General features: G+C 48.5%; 2 protein-coding genes across 2 annotated transcripts; one reads left to right on the forward strand and one right to left on the reverse strand.

Moving 5' to 3' along the window:
- Window positions 1–209: 209 nt before the first annotated feature.
- LOC123761543 (mucin-4-like) lies at window positions 210–7,774 on the forward strand. The gene is made up of 3 exons (XM_045747559.2): window positions 210–269; window positions 567–7,558; window positions 7,687–7,774. Exons 1-3 carry the CDS (start codon window positions 210–212, stop codon window positions 7,772–7,774), a joined length of 7,140 nt encoding a protein of 2,379 aa, XP_045603515.2.
- A 33-nt stretch (window positions 7,775–7,807) lies between these two features.
- Window positions 7,808–11,409, reverse strand: LOC123761542 (fibroin heavy chain-like). The gene is made up of 3 exons (XM_069330305.1): window positions 11,349–11,409; window positions 10,270–10,446; window positions 7,808–10,128 (listed from the first exon to the last, which is right to left on the reverse strand). Exons 1-3 carry the CDS (start codon window positions 11,407–11,409, stop codon window positions 7,808–7,810), a joined length of 2,559 nt encoding a protein of 852 aa, XP_069186406.1.
- Window positions 11,410–18,524: the final 7,115 nt, after the last annotated feature.

The raw sequence follows: 18,524 nt of genomic DNA on the forward strand, positions 1-18,524 counted from the left end.
GCCCTTGCCCCTGCTCGGGTCTAGCCCTTGCCCCTGCTCGGGTCTAGCCCTCAGCAGTTATGACAATTGTGTCTGGGAGCGAATCATGCATGAAGAACAGTGTCTGGGAGTGAATCATGCATGAAGAACAGTGTCTGGGAGTGAATCATGCATGAAGAACAGTGTCTGGGAGTGAATCATGCATGAAGAACAGTGTCTGGGAGTGAATCATGCATGAAGAACAGTGTCTGGGAGTGAATCATGAATATACAACTCCTCAAGTGTTGTCAGTAGTTATCCATCGTCTTAGAACTTAAATGTCGTGAAACAGCTGTTAGAGAGATAGATTTTTTGACAATTTGGAAGATTGTTCAAATAGACTGACAGGTATATATTTTCCTAGTTAAAATACATTTTAGTAAATAGAGGCAGGTTTTGGAAATAGGTAAATCGACAAGACAGGAGAAAATGGGAAATATAATCATATGTAAATAGCTTGAACAATATGAAACTGAAACAAAGATGGGCAAAGACAAAATAAAAAGGATGACTATTAAGGTTCTAATATTGTTCTCCCCACTCTCCAGACTCACTCCTTGCCGTTTGCCAGCACGATCGGAGGCTCCTCAGGGCTCTTCGGAGGCGCCGGGATCTTCGGGGGCGCTGGAATTCTCGGAGGCGCTGGGGCCTTCGGAGGCGCTGGTCTTTCCGGAGGATTCGGAGGGCTAGGAAGTCTGGGAACTTTCACAGCTGGTCTTGGAGGCCCCTTCGGCACGGGTTCCAACAACGGGATTGTCAATGGACTCTCTTCGCCATTCTTGCCATTGACTAACCAGCAGACCTTCTTGCCGTTCTCTGCTGCAGGAGGTGGCATTGGAGGATTGGGCTTTGCAGGCGGAGGCATAGATGGATTTAATTCCGGATTCATATCCGGCTCCTCGCCACACGGATTTAAAGGAGGATCACTTCAACTTGGGTCTTTTGGAGGCCAGAGTAGTTTTGGTTCACCGGATGAAACGAAATCTGGCGGGAACAGTAATTTCGATGCCCTAAGGCAACCCGCAGCAAATTCTTACCATTCTACCTTGAACGATCCTACATATTCATTTCTACCTATCCATAAAGAGGAGAAACTAAGTCTTTTAGAAACAGAGGTACGAAAGGACTTAGATATTGACGAAAAGCAGCTTTCGCCAGAGCAGCGGACAACAAAGGCGATCTATGAGTCCATCTCAGGTGTTCAGTCTTCCAGTCACAGTTTCAACAGCTTTAACACTGATAATTCAAAGGCTGAAGAAGGAGTAACGTACGATGAATCGACAACGCTGCCACTGAGGCCCACGCAATCAGTTGCAGAGGGCCCCTTGAGGGTAGGCAGCGATGACTCAGGACTGACACATACAGACCAAGAGGGCCCCTTGAGGGTAGGCAGCGATGGCTCAGGGCTGACACATACAGACCAAGAGGGCCCCTTGAGGGTAGGCAGCGATGACTCAGGGCTGACACATACAGACCAAGAGGGCCCCTTGAGGGTAGGCAGCGATGACTCAGGGCTGACACATACAGACCAAGAGGGCCCCTTGATGATTGGCAGCGATGGCTCAGGGGCTAGCAGCATTGCACCAGGTTGGGGTCAAGATGTAGGATCCTCTTCCTCATCATCAATTACTGGGATGGTTACTCCTGACACCGTCGACGGCGACGAGCACGAGCACAGCCTTGTGCTCCACGACGGGGTTGTCATTGATAAACATCCCAAGTTCACCCCCTTTGCGTCTAACTCTCCTTGGATGCCTCATATGACTTCCGGTATCCATCAGATGACCTCTGCAAGCCCTCAGATGACCTCCGCGGTCCCTCAGATGACCTCCGGGGTCCCTCAGATGACCTCCGGGGTCCCTCAGATGACCTCCGGGGTCCCTCAGATGACCTCCGGGGTCCCTCAGATGACCTCCGGGGTCCCTCAGATGACCTCCGGGGTCCCTCAGATGACCTCCGGGGTCCCTCAGATGACCTCCGGGGTCCCTCAGATGACCTCCGGGGTCCCTCAGATGACCTCCGGGGTCCCTCAGATGACCTCCGGGGTCCCTCAGATGACCTCCGGGGCCCCTCAGATGACCTCCGCGGTCCCTATAACACGCCAGCATCAAGGATCTTCCCTGCTATCCGTCCCTGTACTAGAGCCCTCCCAGACTCCCCCTTCATACGGGGACACCGAGATCAAGGACGAGCAACAGTTGCACTTCTCAGAGAAAACGGTTCCCAACCAATATACGGAAGACTATGGTGGATTTACTCCATCAAATAACTTTGTCTCATTGGATGGCACCACAGACAGGCCGCCACAGAATCACAGACACCCTCTCTCTTTGTTTAAGGATGTCAAGGGGAAGGAAGAACCACAGTTGCACATTTCAGACCAGGCGGTTTCCAGTCAATCAAAAGGAGACTCTGAAGACCTGACGCCAGAAGATGATTTCGTCTCATATGATGGTACTACTGATGGGCTACCACAGACTCACACACCATCTCCATCTGCATTCGTCGATACCAAGTTAGAGGAAGAACCACAGGCTCACTTATCAGAAGAGGCGGTTCCCATCCCATCTCCAGAACACTATGAAGACTCGGCAACACCACATGACTTCGCCTCACTTGATGGCACCACAGATGAGCCAACACAGACTAACAAGCTGCCTCTTGCCTTATCTGAGAATACTAAATTAGATGACCCACAGTACCACTTCTCAGAGGAAGTGGTTTTCGATCAAACTCCGGAAGACTATGAAGAGTTGAGGTCATCAGATGACTTTCCGTGTTATGACAGTTGCCTAGATGAGTCACCGCAGACTCATATACAACCTGTACCTTCGCTGGAGGACACTAAGTTGGATGCAGACCCACAAGTGCAGCTCTCAGAGGCAGTGATTCCTGCCCAATCTGTGGAAGACTACAAACATTCGACAACAACAGTTGACTTTGCCTCATATGGGAGCTCCCGAGATGAATCCCAACAGACTAATAGACCGTCTGCCTCAGGAGCCCGAGGAAGACTCTCACTGCGGTTTGAGGAAAGACCAGTGCCATTTGGAAGACCTCGATTAAAAGACTCTCTGAGAAATCATCAACTTCCTGACACCAGTCGTCCTCTACCTGTGGGTATTCCGGATTCCTCTCGAAGCCTTGTAAGGAGACCTGTCAAGTTGCCGTCACTAAAACGATCACGACCTCAGGCGCCGAGGAGACAAGGAAAGAGGTTCCCTCAGCATACCACACCGCACAACAAAGAAGCTGAGGAGAATATTGCTGTTAATGATCATTTTCAGCCAATTTTGTACCCAATAGGGGGGTCCGGTCGAGATCGTCTACTATCAAGACCTCACAAACCACTTACCATTTCCATAAGGCTCCTTTCTAGACCTGGTAGACCACTAAACCAGCCTCATGTCAAACCAAAACTGTCGCTTGACACTCCTGACCATCCTGGACCTCACTTTCACTCTAGCAGTGAGCCAACACCTACACCAGACCCCGCAACCGTCACTATGGACCCGGTGCTCGAACTGTTCATGCGCAGGAGGAAACCCATTGGACCCGAGAGACCTCAACAGGGGCCGCACCTGCCCAGCGGCGAGCACCAGAACGCCGGACTATCAGTGAGTTCTCTGTCCTCTCCTTCACCGTATATTGAATTAAAAAAGTTAAATATACAACAGAAACAGTCCACTATCAGATCTTCCACTGGTAGAGCTTCTAGACCCATAACTGAGTTTGGATGGCGAACTGTGTCACTACCACAGCAGGATGAACTTAAGAATCCAAGCTCCAAGTCCAAACTTGACTTCAGCATCAACTTCCGCACGACAGTAGAGCCTCCAGGGAACAGCTTCAAGAAGTCGTCGAAGCAGAGTACACACTCCAAAAATACTGCTGGGACGTCGCTCCAACACATCTTCCCGCCAAAGAGAAATGACGGTGTCAAAGATGAGGCAGAGGATGACAGCTTGCCGCACAGTGGCACCCTTGAAGGTTCTGAGAGTCAAGTCAAGCGGCCCAGCCCAACCACTCTCTTCTATAATCTCAAGGAGATTCCCGCCACTCATCGCAATAGCGAGGAAGACAAAGATTCATCAACCAAAGAAACTGATTACGGATTTGTTGAGGAACCAATGTTTGGAATGAAAGATGTTTTCTTCCTTTCTTCCTCGCAGATTTCCAAGCAGTTGAGAGAAGACTCATCCAAAGAACAAGACCAGCAACGACGGCAATTTAAAGGTGGCCGTAGAAGTCAAGGCAACCAGCAGAGAGATGCTCATTTTAGGGTTACAGCTTCACCTCTAAATTCCAAAATTAATCTGTCGAGGATCCAACTAACAAATTCCCGGTCCCCGACAAAGCCACACAGATCTCATCAAACACCGTCCAGGACACAAGCAGTTCCCTACAAGTTCCACACAACAACATCCAGGACCCTGATAACAACACCCAGGTCTCAGGCAACAACGACAAGGACCCAGAAGACAACACCCAGGTCTCAGGCAACAACGACAAGGACCCAGAAGACAACACCCAGGTCTCAGGCAACAACGACAAGGACACAGAAGACAACACCCAGGTCCCAACTAACTTTGCACAACACTCAGGAACCTTCATGGACGGCTAAGCCTAAGCTTCAAACCAGGTCTAATGTACCATATTTTAGGTCAAAAGCTACCCAGCCAAGACCAGAGTCTCCTCAGTTGAAGGCTCTGCGGTTTAGATCACTAATACCTTTGTCGTATAAGACACAAACATCTCTAATGACCAAGCCAAACGCCTCTCCATCGTCCAGTACACAAACATCATCAAGAGCACAGTCAGCCGCTACATCATCGTTTACAACACAGACTCCTCCACTGTCATCTAGAACACAGACACCTCCTTCATCGTCTGGGACACAGACGCCGCCTCCTTCATCGTCTGGGACACAGTCGCCACCTCCTTCATCGTCAGGGACACAGACACAACCTCCTTCATCGTTCGGAACACAGACACCACCTCCTTCATCGTCCGGAACACAGACACCACCTCCTTCATCGTTCGGAACACAGACACCACCACCTTCATCGTCCGGAACACAGACACCACCTCTTTCATCGTCCGGAACACAGACACCACCTCCTTCATCGTTCGGAACACAGACACCACCTCCTTCATCGTCCGGAACACAGACACCACCACCTTCATCGTTCGGAACACAGACACCACCTCCTTCATCGTCCGGAACACAGACACCACCACCTTCATCGTTCGGAACACAGACACCACCTCCTTCATCGTTCGGAACACAGACACCACCTCCTTCATCGTTCGGAACACAGACACAACCTCCTTCATCGTTCGGAACACAGACACCACCTCCTTCATCGTCCGGAACACAGACACAACCTCCTTCATCGTTCGGAACACAGACACAACCTCCTTCATCGTCCGGAACACAGACACAACCTCCTTCATCGTTCGGAACACAGACGCCACCTACTTCATCGTCTGAAACACAAGTTCCCTTTCCAATGCCTGATATCTCAACACCAGCCGCCACCTCACCTCTAGACGACGCCAGCCCCAACCGTGCGAATACGCTCCGCCTGACCCTACCGGCTGGTGCACAGAACCATTACCGTCAGCTAAGTCCTCCGTCAGTGGTGGAAGGTATCCTGTCTTTCCCAGGGGCCGACGACACTGGTGAAATGGACGGTGTCAGTATCACTCAGTCGTCATTAGAGAAGTTATTGAACATTTCGGAGGGTACGACTCCTGCCTTGCCTTCAGAGTCACTTAATAAGTCTAATTTACTCCACGAACCTCATGACACTGCTGAAGAACATCTTGAAGATATATTACATCAGCCTTCAGAGAGCGAAAACTCTTTTGATGTGAGAAGAAAAGTGTATCTGCAAGGCTCAAACTCCTTGAATGCTCTTGGACTTCTTAATAGTTATATGTTCCAGGGAAATGTTTCTCGGCGACTTGGAGAACGTCTTGGTATCAGAGACAATGGTCTCTCACCCACCTCAGCTCAGGTCCTCCCATCCCAACCTGGCGGGTTAGTTTCCACAGGGAGGCAAGATTTGAGCCTTCGTCCAGCATCACCCCGGCTTGATCCGGTGGGCGATGGTACCAAGTCGGAGATATCAAGACACATCACATTTTCCGAAGTAAATGTCACTTCTTCAACATATGCCGGACCGGCACAGACTCCTAGACCTCTCTATCCTGCCTTCCATTCCGGTCGTCCTACAGCCACTACGTTAGCACCAACTACGATACAACATAATCCTCCCATTCTGCAGCGGCCCTCAGTGTCACATGATCAAGATGCTTCACAGCAGATTGTTTTCCCCAATATTGATTCCCAACAGCAAAAGTCTCATCAACAAACTCAGTTTGAATTGCTTATTCAAACGAAAACTAATCCAAACCCGCCACTCAGCCTCAAACATACAACAGATAAACTTAACCCAAAGACTGAAAACAAGCAACAGATTCAAATTGAGTCGTCCAGTGTCCCTGGTGGGAGATTGTATCAGGAGGACGTTGTTAGACAAGTCTCCCACGACCCGCGTCGACGATTCCCACGACCTCCTTCTGTGTATTCCTCTACTGCTTCAGGTGCACTGCGTCCGTCCCCAGACACTTCCACTGCTTCAGGTGCACTGCGTCCGTCCCCAGACACTTCCACTGCTTCAGGTGCACTGCGTCCGTCCCCAGACACTTCCACTGCTTCAGGTGCACTGCGTCCGTCCCCAGACACTTCCACTGCTTCAGGGCTCAGGACTGTTCCAGGCCGGCACGGTCTCCTAGGACTCAACAGGACACTTCATACTCCTGCACCATCTACTTCTGACTCATTCTCTTTTTCCTCATCCCTTCCTGCCACGTCCTCTCCTGCCTCACCCACCCCTGCCTCATTCAGTTCTGCCTCACCCACCCCTGCCTCATTCAGTTCTGCATCACCCACCCCTGCCTCATTCAGTTCTGCCTCACCCACCCCTGACTCATCCCCTCCTAAAAATAATGGCGAGGAGAAGGCTTCCTTGCAACTCTCACACACATCAAGCCACCATGATGTTGTCAGCCACTCACTAATACAGCATTCCTCTCCGTCGCCAATGCAAGCTCTTGCAGTTGGCCAAGTGACTCCATATAAGAGTACAACTCGTGCAGCCACTACAGCGACTCCGTCAGTAGCAGTGCCAGCCCCTACACTGTCCCCACCTGCTGACTACACTCTGTCAGCAGCAGTGCCAGCCCCTACACTGTCCCCACCTGCTGACTACACTCCGTCAGCAGCAGTGCCAGCCCCTACATTGTCACCACCTGCTGACTACACTCCGTCAGCAGCAGTGCCAGCCCCTACATTGTCACCACCTTCTGACTACACTCCGTCAGCAGCATTGCCAGCCCCTACACTGTCCCCACCTGCTGAATACACTCTGTCAGCAGCAGTGCCAGCCCCTACACTGTCCCCACCTGCTGACTACACTCTGTCAGCAGCAGTGCCAGCCCCTACACTGTCACCACCTGCTGACTACACTCCGTCAGCAGCAGTGCCAGCCCCTACACTGTCACCACCTGCTGACTACACTCCGTCAGCAGCAGTGCCAGCCCCTACACTGTCACCACCTGCTGACTACGCACATAACAGTGCATCAGTTCCCTTATCAGTGTCCCCTCCCAAGTTACTGTCATTCAGCAAGGTGTCTTCAAGAGACAAGTCTTTGTTAGCAGCGAAAACGTCGCGGTTACCAGCTGAAGTGACCACACCAGAACGGGTGAGGTCAGGCGTTCATCTGACGTCAGCTACTGTCCAAGTGACACCAGCAACTGTCCAGTCTCCAGCACCACTGTCATCTCCAACACCACTGTCATCTCCAACACCACTGTCATCTCCAACACCACTGTCATCTCCAACACCACTGTCATCTCCAGCACCACTGTCATCTCCAACACCACTGTCATCTCCAACACCACTGTCATCTCCAACACCACTGTCATCTCCAGCACCACTGTCATCTCCAGCACCACTGTCATCTCCAACACCACTGTCATCTCCAACACCACTGTCATCTCCAACACCACTGTCATCTCCAACACCACTGTCATCTCCAGCACCACTGTCATCTCCAACACCACTGTCATCTCCAACACCACTGTCATCTCCAGCACCACTGTCATCTCCAACACCACTGTCATCTCCAACACCACTGTCATCTCCAACACCACTGTCATCTCCAACACCACTGTCATCTCCAACACCACTGTCATCTCCAGCACCACTGTCATCTCCAGCACCACTGTCATCTCCAACACCACTGTCATCTCCAACACCACTGTCATCTCCAGCACCACTGTCATCTCCAACACCACTGTCATCTCCAGCACCACTGTCATCTCCAGCACCACTGTCATCTCCAACACCACTGTCATCTCCAACACCACTGTCATCTCCAACACCACTGTCATCTCCAACACCACTGTCATCTCCAGCACCACTGTCATCTCCAACACCACTGTCATCTCCAACACCACTGTCATCTCCAACACCACTGTCATCTCCAGCACCACTGTCATCTCCAGCACCACTGTCATCTCCAACACCACTGTCATCTCCAACACCACTGTCATCTCCAACACCACTGTCATCTCCAACACCACTGTCATCTCCAGCACCACTGTCATCTCCAACACCACTGTCATCTCCAACACCACTGTCATCTCCAGCACCACTGTCATCTCCAACACCACTGTCATCTCCAACACCACTGTCATCTCCAACACCACTGTCATCTCCAACACCACTGTCATCTCCAGCACCACTGTCATCTCCAACACCACTGTCATCTCCAACACCACTGTCATCTCCAACACCACTGTCATCTCCAGCACCACTGTCATCTCCAGCACCACTGTCATCTCCAGCACCACTGTCATCTCCAGCACCACTGTCATCTCCAACACCACTGTCATCTCCAGCACCACTGTCATCTCCAACACCACTGTCATCTCCAACACCACTGTCATCTCCAACACCACTGTCATCTCCAACACCACTACCAACACCAAAGCTGTCATCATCTCCAACACCACTACCAGCACCAAAGCTGTCATCATCTCCAACACCACTACCAACACCAAAGCTGTCATCATCTCCAACACCACTTCCAACACCAAAGCTGTCATCATCTCCAACACCACTTCCAACACCAAAGCTGTCATTATCTCCAACACCACTTCCAACACCAAAGCTGTCATCATCTCCAACACCACTACCAGCACCAAAGCTGTCATCATCTCCAACACCACTTCCAACACCAAAGCTGTCATCATCTCCAACACCACTACCAACACCAAAGCTGTCATCATCTCCAACACCACTTCCAACACCAAAGCTGTCATCATCTCCAACACCACTTCCAACACCAAAGCTGTCATCATCTCCAACACCACTTCCAACACCAAAGCTGTCATTATCTCCAACACCACTTCCAACACCAAAGCTGTCATCATCTCCAACACCACTTCCAACACCAAAGCTGTCATCATCTCCAACACCACTTCCAACACCAAAGCTGTCATCATCTCCAACACCACTTCCAACACCAAAGCTGTCATCATCTCCAACACCACTACCAGCACCAAAGCTGTCATCATCTCCAACACCACTTCCAACACCAAAGCTGTCATCATCTCCAACATTAAGATCATCACCATCTCCAACATCACTACTCTCTGTATCTTCATCATCATCTCCAGCATTAACATCGTCTTTAACCTTGACATCATCAACATCGTTTCCATTAATTACCTCAACTCCAGCACCACAGACATCTGCAAGACTACAACAATCTCCAACAAAGCTACAATTACCAGCAGTACAACAATCATCTACAATACCACTACAGCCTCCAATAGTATTCTCATCTCCACCATCAGAGAAGGCAGCATCACCACCATTATTATACCTCACGCAGCAACTGTCTCGCCAAGGAGCGCCATCTGCAACACCATCAACATCAATGCTGTCTGAAGCTTCAGTACCCTCTACAGCATCACTGCTCCCTTCACAGTCTCTGGCATCTACGTTAAGACCCTCACTATCATCACTGCCTCAACAATCAACACTAGCAAGAGCCTCATTATCACCACTGTCGAGACCACCATCACCCTCACAATCACGAACACCCTCCGCATTATTGCAACCCTCACAATCAACCACAACATCACCATCACTTATAATCACAGGCTCACCATCGACTTCACTGCCATCATCAGCATCTGTTTCTTCATCTCTCGCATCATCCTCAAGCCTCCCTGACCCCCATCTGAGGTTATCTACGGGGGGCGGCGCCCACCCAACCCCCGTACAGCTGGCCACCTCGGCACCAACACTACAGGAAGGCGCCACACTGCGTCTCCTGAGAAAGACTGTAACACTCCCACCAACAAATCTTGAGCATCACTATAACATCACAACACCAGAACAGCTGTCTTCACCATCGACACTATCACCACAAGCACGACTACAGTCACCACAAGCACGACCACAGTCACCACAAGCACAACCACAGTCACCACAAGCACGACTACAGTCACCACAAGCACGACCACAGTCACCACAAGCACAACCACAGTCACCACAAGCACAACCACAGTCACCACAAGCACGACCACAGTCACCACAAGCACGATCAGAGCCTCCACAAGCACGACCACAACTACCACAAGCACGATCAGAGCCTCCACAGGAACAACAGCAGCCTCCACCAACTGTTTCACCCTTCAAGATGCTTCTAATCTACCCTTCCGTAAAGCCCCTGACCTTCCCTCCTGCCCCTCGCCTTCCCTCTCGCCCCTCACCTTCCCTCCAGCCCCTAACCTTACCTCCTCCCATTCAAGCATCTCACCTCACAGCTGGTGGGTCGCGAGCACACGGGGAACGAAGACTTGTCATTAATCTGACTGGCTTCAAACAACGCCCGAGAACTCACTAGAGAGAGAGAGAGAGAGAGAGAATCAATGACACTGAAGAGCCATGTGCTTAACCTATCCCAAAAGGCAGCCAGGAAACTTAAGGGTTGCAAAAACTTTATATGAAGCACAAGTTCGCTTTCATCTAGATAATGCAACCTCTTTCCTTGATCGCCCCCCCCCCATTATTCATCACACTGTTGGACAAGTGGAGAGACGGGCAAGAAGGCTCATCTCTAGTCTTGACCAAGTCTGGTGGGAACGGTCTGAACATCAGAGCCTGCAACACCGTCGTAACGTTGGTGGTCTTACTGCTATGTACAAGACCAACATCCTCAAAGTTCAATACCTGGTCTAACTCCATGGACTATCAGTAGTTGCCATCCGTAGCACTAGGCTCTCAACCTTCATCAGTCTCATACTGGCAGTGCCTTTCTCAAGAACATCACTCTATCAACGATCATTACTCCGAGGCTGACTCAGATCTGGAACTTGTTCGCTCAACAAGTTGATACACGGGAGATCAGGTCAACTGATCACATGAAGGCTCTGGCACATAGTTGGCTACAGGTTCATCCTGTTCCTTATATGATTGTTACCTAATGTTGCTAATTAATAAAGGCTATGTCGGAAAATCCGACACCATTTAATATATCATACAGACAGATAATAACTGCTGTATTGTATAAACAAGTTAACCCATAGAAAACGTAACTTGTAGTGGAATTACCGTCTATAGAAAACGGAATATCATTACCACATACTATTTTAAATTCACCACCTATTCTGGTGGGAATTATTCTTAAATACATTAGTCTTTGGACTTTACCATCATAAGACATCTCATATAAATTAACTTAATTATCAATGTTAAAGTAGAGTAAATGTGACCCTTCTATCACTTTCTGTCATCTGGACAATGTAAGCCAGGCGTCAGGGTGAGGAAGGAGGGGCAGCCATTGTTGATACTAGACCAGAGGCGCAGGGAGCAATTCGGCTCCTGTTAATTTTACTTGGACGAAGTGTTATGGAAACCAAAGGTGTACCATTATCAACACGCTGTCAACAAATCAAGTTAAGTGTTCTTCCGAAACCCATGTATCTTTCATTTAAGGCCATTAATGTCATTATATAGGGTTCCCACATTATTTGGTCCTTCGAACCGGATCAAATAATGTGGGAACCGACCTGTGAGATTTATATTTATTTAATTTATATGAATATATATAGAATTTATATTTACGTTAATTTATATACTTCGATAGCAATTTGTATAATGATAAGTGAACTGTATTTCTGCAATAATCTCATAATCTCACAAATCGATCCTCTACACATTAGGGGGGTTTATATTATTTATATATATGCAGCCAATCAAACTACAGTATTAGACTACATTCATTGAAGAGGTTCCTTATCTTATAGTACAGCAGGTTAGTCCACCAGGTATAACTAGGTTGTAGACACCACATTTTCCCTCTTTGAGGTAGCTTCCATCACCCTGGTAACTGATGCACAAAGCATGCTTCCTCGTCTTGACCTGTCAAAAGGGCGCTAGCTGTAAAGCCAGAATCCTATATATGACAGGTATATCAGAGAAACACTGTACATGGAACAATGAAGACCTGGCTTAATTACCTTTAGTTTGAGGCTACCACGTGCTCTAACCGGGTCACCCTATATAATGACATTAATGGCCATAAATGAAAGATACATGGGTTTCGGAAGAACACTTAACTTGATTTGTTGACAGCGTGTTGATAATGGTACACCTTTGGTTTCCATAACACTTCGTCCAAGTAAAATTAACAGGAGCCGAATTGCTCCCTGCGCCTCTGGTCTAGTATCAACAATGGCTGCCCCTCCTTCCTCACCCTGATGCCTGGCTTACATTGTCCAGATGACAGAAAGTGATAGAAGGGTCACATTTACTCTACTTTAACATTGATAATTAAGTTAATTTATATGAGATGTTTTATGATGGTAAAGTCCAAAGACTAATGTATTTAAGAATAATTCCCACCAGAATAGGTGGTGAATTTAAAATAGTATGTGGTAATGATATTCCGTTTTCTATAGACGGTAATTCCACTACAAGTTACGTTTTCTATGGGTCAACTTGTTTATACAATACAGCAGTTATTATCTGTCTGTATGATATATTAAATGGTGTCGGATTTTCCGACAGGCTATTCCTACTGATGCATATAATAAGCTCATGAAATAAATGGGTCTCTAAGAGTAGGTTTCAACTGAGCTTAGGTAGGATTACAGCTCTTGCTTGCAGTTTCACCAGGTTCCTTATATGATAGTTCCCTATGTGATAGTTTCAAAGTACGTTCTCATGAAATAAATAGTTTCTAGGAGTTGGGTTAAGATGAGCTGAGGTAGGATAACGCTCTTGCTTGCAGATTAAGTACATCATTTGACAGCCCTTTTGAATCCTAGTCTTAGTAAAAAAAGAAGAAAAAAAAGAGAGACAGACAGATAGACTGATAGATAGACAGACAGATAGACACATAGATAGACAGACAGATAGACGGATAGCAAATAACGAATTAGCCACCTTTTCATAAAATACAAAAGGCTGCTAATTCTCACTCTTTAATCATTACATAAATATTTTATTATATACTAACAAACTGACCAGGGAAGGTTTGGCAGGTGATTTTACAATCAAGTTCCTTTCAGACAAGAAATTTGGGATTGATGACCTTGATGCAGACAGGTTTTGTCTGCGTGAAGGCTGTGAGTAATAATGAAATGTTGTCAATATTGTGAGCTCTTTATATTTTGTCTGTGAACTGTTGCTGTCAGTGAATGATAATATTAACAGAGAAATAAAGCTGCTTGAAACTAAGTGGATGTTATTCTCCTTCATAACTGTGTCCCCTCCCCCCTAACTAATGAGCCCGGGAGAGTGTTCTCCTCAGTATCACCCAACACTGGTTACTCCCACCACTCCTGAGCCTGGGAGTGTTCTCCTCAGTATCACCCAACACTGGTTACTCCCACCACTCCTGAGCCTGGGAGTGTTCTCCTCAGTATCACCCAACACTGGCTACTCCCACCACTCCTGAGCCTGGGAGTGTCCTCAGTATCACCCAACACTGGCTACTCCCACCACTCCTGAGCCTGGGAGTGTTCTCAGTATCACCCAACACTGGCTACTCCCACCACTCCTGAGCCTGGGAGTGTTCTCAGTATCACCCAACACTGGTTACTCCCACCACTCCTGAGCCTGGGAGTGTCCTCAGTATCACCCAACACTGGTTACTCCCACCACTCCTGAGCCTGGGAGTCTTCTCAGTATCACCCAACACTGGTTACTCCCACCACTCCTGAGCCTGGGAGTGTTCTCAGTATCACCCAACACTGGCTACTCCCACCACTCCTGAGCCTGGGAGTGTTCTCAGTATCACCCAACACTGGCTACTCCCACCACTCCTGAGCCTGGGAGTGTTCTCAGTATCACCCAACACTGGCTACTCCCACCACTCCTGAGCCTGGGAGTGTTCTCAGTATCACCCAACACTGGTTACTCCCACCACTCCTGAGCCTGGGAGTGTTCTCAGTATCACCCAACACTGGTTACTCCCACCACTCCTGAGCCTGGGAGTGTTCTCAGTATCACCCAACACTGGTTACTCCCACCACTCCTGAGCCTGGGAGTGTTCTCAGTATCACCCAACACTGGTTACTCCCACCACTCCTGAGCCTGGGAGTGTTCTCAGTATCACCCAACACTGGTTACTCCCACCACTCCTGAGCCTGGGAGTGTTCTCAGTGTCACCCAACACTGGTTACTCCCACCACTCCTGAGCCTGGGAGTGTTCTCAGTGTCACCCAACACTGGCTACTCCCACCACTCCTGAGCCTGGGAGTGTTCTCAGTATCACCCAACACTGGCTACTCCCACCACTCCTGAGCCTGGGAGTGTTCTCAGTATCACCCAACACTGGCTACTCCCACCACTCCTGAGCCTGGGAGTGTTCTCAGTATCACCCAACACTGGTTACTCCCACCACTCCTGAGCCTGGGAGTGTTCTCAGTATCACCCAACACTGGCTACTCCCACCACTCCTGAGCCTGGGAGTGTTCTCAGTATCACCCAACACTGGCTACTCCCACCACTCCTGAGCCTGGGAGTGTTCTCAGTATCACCCAACACTGGCTACTCCCACCACTCCTGAGCCTGGGAGTGTTCTCAGTATCACCCAACACTGGTTACTCCCACCACTCCTGAGCCTGGGAGTGTTCTCAGTATCACCCAACACTGGCTACTCCCACCACTCCTGAGCCTGGGAGTGTTCTCAGTATCACCCAACACTGGCTACTCCCACCACTCCTGAGCCTGGGAGTGTTCTCAGTATCACCCAACACTGGCTACTCCCACCACTCCTGAGCCTGGGAGTGTTCTCAGTATCACCCAACACTGGCTACTCCCACCACTCCTGAGCCTGGGAGTGTTCTCAGCATCACCCAACACTGGTTACTCCCACCACTCCTGAGCCTGGGAGTGTTCTCAGTATCACCCAACACTGGCTACTCCCACCACTCCTGAGCCTGGGAGTGTTCTCAGTATCACCCAACACTGGCTACTCCCACCACTCCTGAGCCTGGGAGTGTTCTCAGTATCACCCAACACTGGCTACTCCCACCACTCCTGAGCCTGGGAGTGTTCTCAGTATCACCCAACACTGGTTACTCCCACCACTCCTGAGCCTGGGAGTGTTCTCAGTATCACCCAACACTGGCTACTCCCACCACTCCTGAGCCTGGGAGTGTTCTCAGTATCACCCAACACTGGCTACTCCCACCACTCCTGAGCCTGGGAGTGTTCTCAGTATCACCCAACACTGGCTACTCCCACCACTCCTGAGCCTGGGAGTGTTCTCAGTATCACCCAACACTGGTTACTCCCACCACTCCTGAGCCTGGGAGTGTTCTCAGTATCACCCAACACTGGTTACTCCCACCACTCCTGAGCCTGGGAGTGTTCTCAGTATCACCCAACACTGGCTTCCACTGTAGTGGGGATTATGACTATGACCTGTATTCGTGCTTGGTTGATTGTTGCTTGGAACTTGCATGGGACTGAAGATGGACACACTGTAGATCGTTTCACAGGACTTTATTGAGTAAGGTAAATAAGATAGTTCTGAAACACCGAGGTCCTACCCTGTCTTTTGTCTGTGAGATACTGGTGTTCTCCACTTGAGAGTGGGGCTTGGCGGCTCTTTGGGAAATGGCATTGTCATGTTCACAGAAAATGGTACCATCCGTTTTCTATGTGTGGCGGAGCAGACGCCAGAGAAGGTAAACAAAACCCCACAACCAAGACTTCCTCAGTAACACACAAACACCACATTGGCGACGAGGATGAACTGGGAGCGCAGGTATTTTGTTCAACTTCAAACAAGGAAGGAGCATGCTGTCTCGCCCAGAGGAGGAAGGAGAAGTCGTGCTGTGAGCACCATACCCAATGCTGTGTGCTAACCAATGCTTTGTGCTAAACGATGCTATGTGCTAACCCATGCTATGTGCTAACCAATGCCATGTGCTACCCCAAGCTATGTGCTGACTGAAGAAGCTGTGTTCTAAGGAATCTGTGGAATCTGCCGACGCCGTGTACGAAACGACGCTTTGATGTGTACAAAATCTGATGTTTTGGTTACGAAACGACGCTTCGTGCTACAAAATTCTTCATGCTGTGTACCAACTGCTGCACCAACTGCTGCGCCAACTGCTGTACCAACTGCTAACTTCTGCTGTACCAACTGCTAACTGTGACAACTGCTGTGCTGCTGTGAGTAGGAACACCACATGTACACAAGGGCTAGGTAAGAAGTCAGTTGCTGCTATATTGTGCACTATTGTGAACTTTTGCATTAAAATGCTTGTGTGCTTTGCAAAATTAAAGTAATTACAGTGAATTCTTGACTAACATATACAGTGCAGTAAGTGTTTAATATTCTGAGGAACATTTAAGTGATAAGTTACTTTTATTCAGTAAAAATGGCAAATATACCTCAGTTTCCTGCATTTGATCCTGACTGTGATCAGACAAACCTGTCACAGAGGTGGATCAAATGGCTTAAAAGGTTTGAAAATTTGCTGATAGTGTCTGACATCAAAAGTGCTGAAAGAAAGCGTACCTTTCTACTTCATTATGCAGGTGATCGAGTTTGTGACATCTTTGACACACTGAGAGACACTGGTGGTGCCAAAGATTATGACACTGCCAAAGCCAAATTAACTGAACATTTCAAACCAAGGCAAAATACTGCAATGGAAATTATGCATTTCAGGAGAGCCAGACAAGTCTCTAATGAAACCGTTGATCAATACCACACACGTCTGCAGGCAGGGTTTAGCAGCCCATTGTGAGTTTGCTGATGTTGACAAAGAAATCAAACAGCAAATAATTGAAACATGCACATCTACACGTCTTCGTCGAAGAGCTCTAGAACTTGTTGATGATGACAGTTCTCTTACCAAGATACTGGATATTGCTCGTCGAATGGAAGATGCTGCACGTGATGCTCGTGTCATGGAGTGCAGTGCTGCGAGATTTTTCTCTACGCCTACCTCCCTTAGGAGGTGGACTACAAGTTTAAATTCTGCTCACGGCAGTTAAGCATGAGTCCAATAGAAAAAGGAAAAGCGGGAGCAAACCGCCAGGCCTCCACCACCAGGGGTGAAAACCTGTCCACAATAGGCCGCTGGCTCCTCCTAGTTAAACAGGACGTTTAAACTAATAAAGGGTAACCGACGGGTTCTCACAATCAAATATTTATATTTGATGTGGCGCTATGAATTGGAATTCGAATTCCCAAGAACAGCCGCCTTATCAAGATCACATCAACATTTAATAATATGCAGAAATATGGTGGAATAATATGGTTGAAGGGTTGACATCAAAGACCGTTTTCTATAACATAACAATTTATTAATAACAAGAGACTTACTACATTAGAGTTTACGTTACGTTAATGTCCATCCAGTGGCACGATAACAAACAGCTAAATAGCAACCCTTGCTGTGAGGCTGCATACTGAACTAACCTGAACACAGGTGTGCCCACTGCTGACGCAATATTGCAAAACAAAGAAAAATATCACAGACTAAATTACACCACAGCGAATGGTTACGTTATTGTACATCAAGTGGCATTTGCAACACAGCTATTCAACAGCCCCTCGAGAAGTGACAGCAGGCTCCATCTTGCTGACACTTCGGGCTGACAACATGAACTAACTGAACAAATGAAGAATATCCACTGAAGACAAAGACACAAGCATGCAATCAATAGTGTCTCGGTTTCCCTGACAGCTACTATAATCATAAACTTAGGGGTCCTCCCGCCCCCCAGGAGAGACCCACGTAACTAGGAGGGTAGTTCAACAGTGACCCCCCCCCTATCACAACCCAGTGTGAACACTCTTTGCAACTCCCTACAAGAAGTTGCACTGTTGTAAACAGTAACAAAGACAGGCAAGGCGGGATTCTGGGACACAGCTCCACAGATCCCT

The sequence above is a fragment of the Procambarus clarkii genome, chromosome 24 (assembly GCF_040958095.1).
Source record: "Procambarus clarkii isolate CNS0578487 chromosome 24, FALCON_Pclarkii_2.0, whole genome shotgun sequence".
NCBI lineage: Eukaryota > Metazoa > Arthropoda > Malacostraca > Decapoda > Cambaridae > Procambarus > Procambarus clarkii.

Excerpts from the sequence above, each read along its gene's own strand:
- LOC123761543 (XM_045747559.2), top strand. The coding sequence starts at position 210 with ATGCATGAAGAACAGTGTCTGGGAGTGAATCATGAATATACAACTCCT. Across the intron at positions 270-566 it reads CAACTCCTCAAGTGTTGTCA|ACTCACTCCTTGCCGTTTGC; the intron begins GTAGTTATCCAT and ends CCCACTCTCCAG. Across the intron at positions 7,559-7,686 it reads CCACCTGCTGACTACACTCC|TGTCCCCTCCCAAGTTACTG; the intron begins GTCAGCAGCAGT and ends TTCCCTTATCAG.
- LOC123761542 (XM_069330305.1), bottom strand. The coding sequence starts at position 11,409 with ATGAGACTGATGAAGGTTGAGAGCCTAGTGCTACGGATGGCAACTACT. Across the intron at positions 10,447-11,348 it reads AACTACTGATAGTCCATGGA|TCTTTCTCAGGAGACGCAGT; the intron begins GTTAGACCAGGT and ends GGAGTGTTACAG. Across the intron at positions 10,129-10,269 it reads TGATGGCAGTGAAGTCGATG|GCAGTGATGATAGTGAGGGT; the intron begins GTGAGCCTGTGA and ends TTGATTGTTGAG.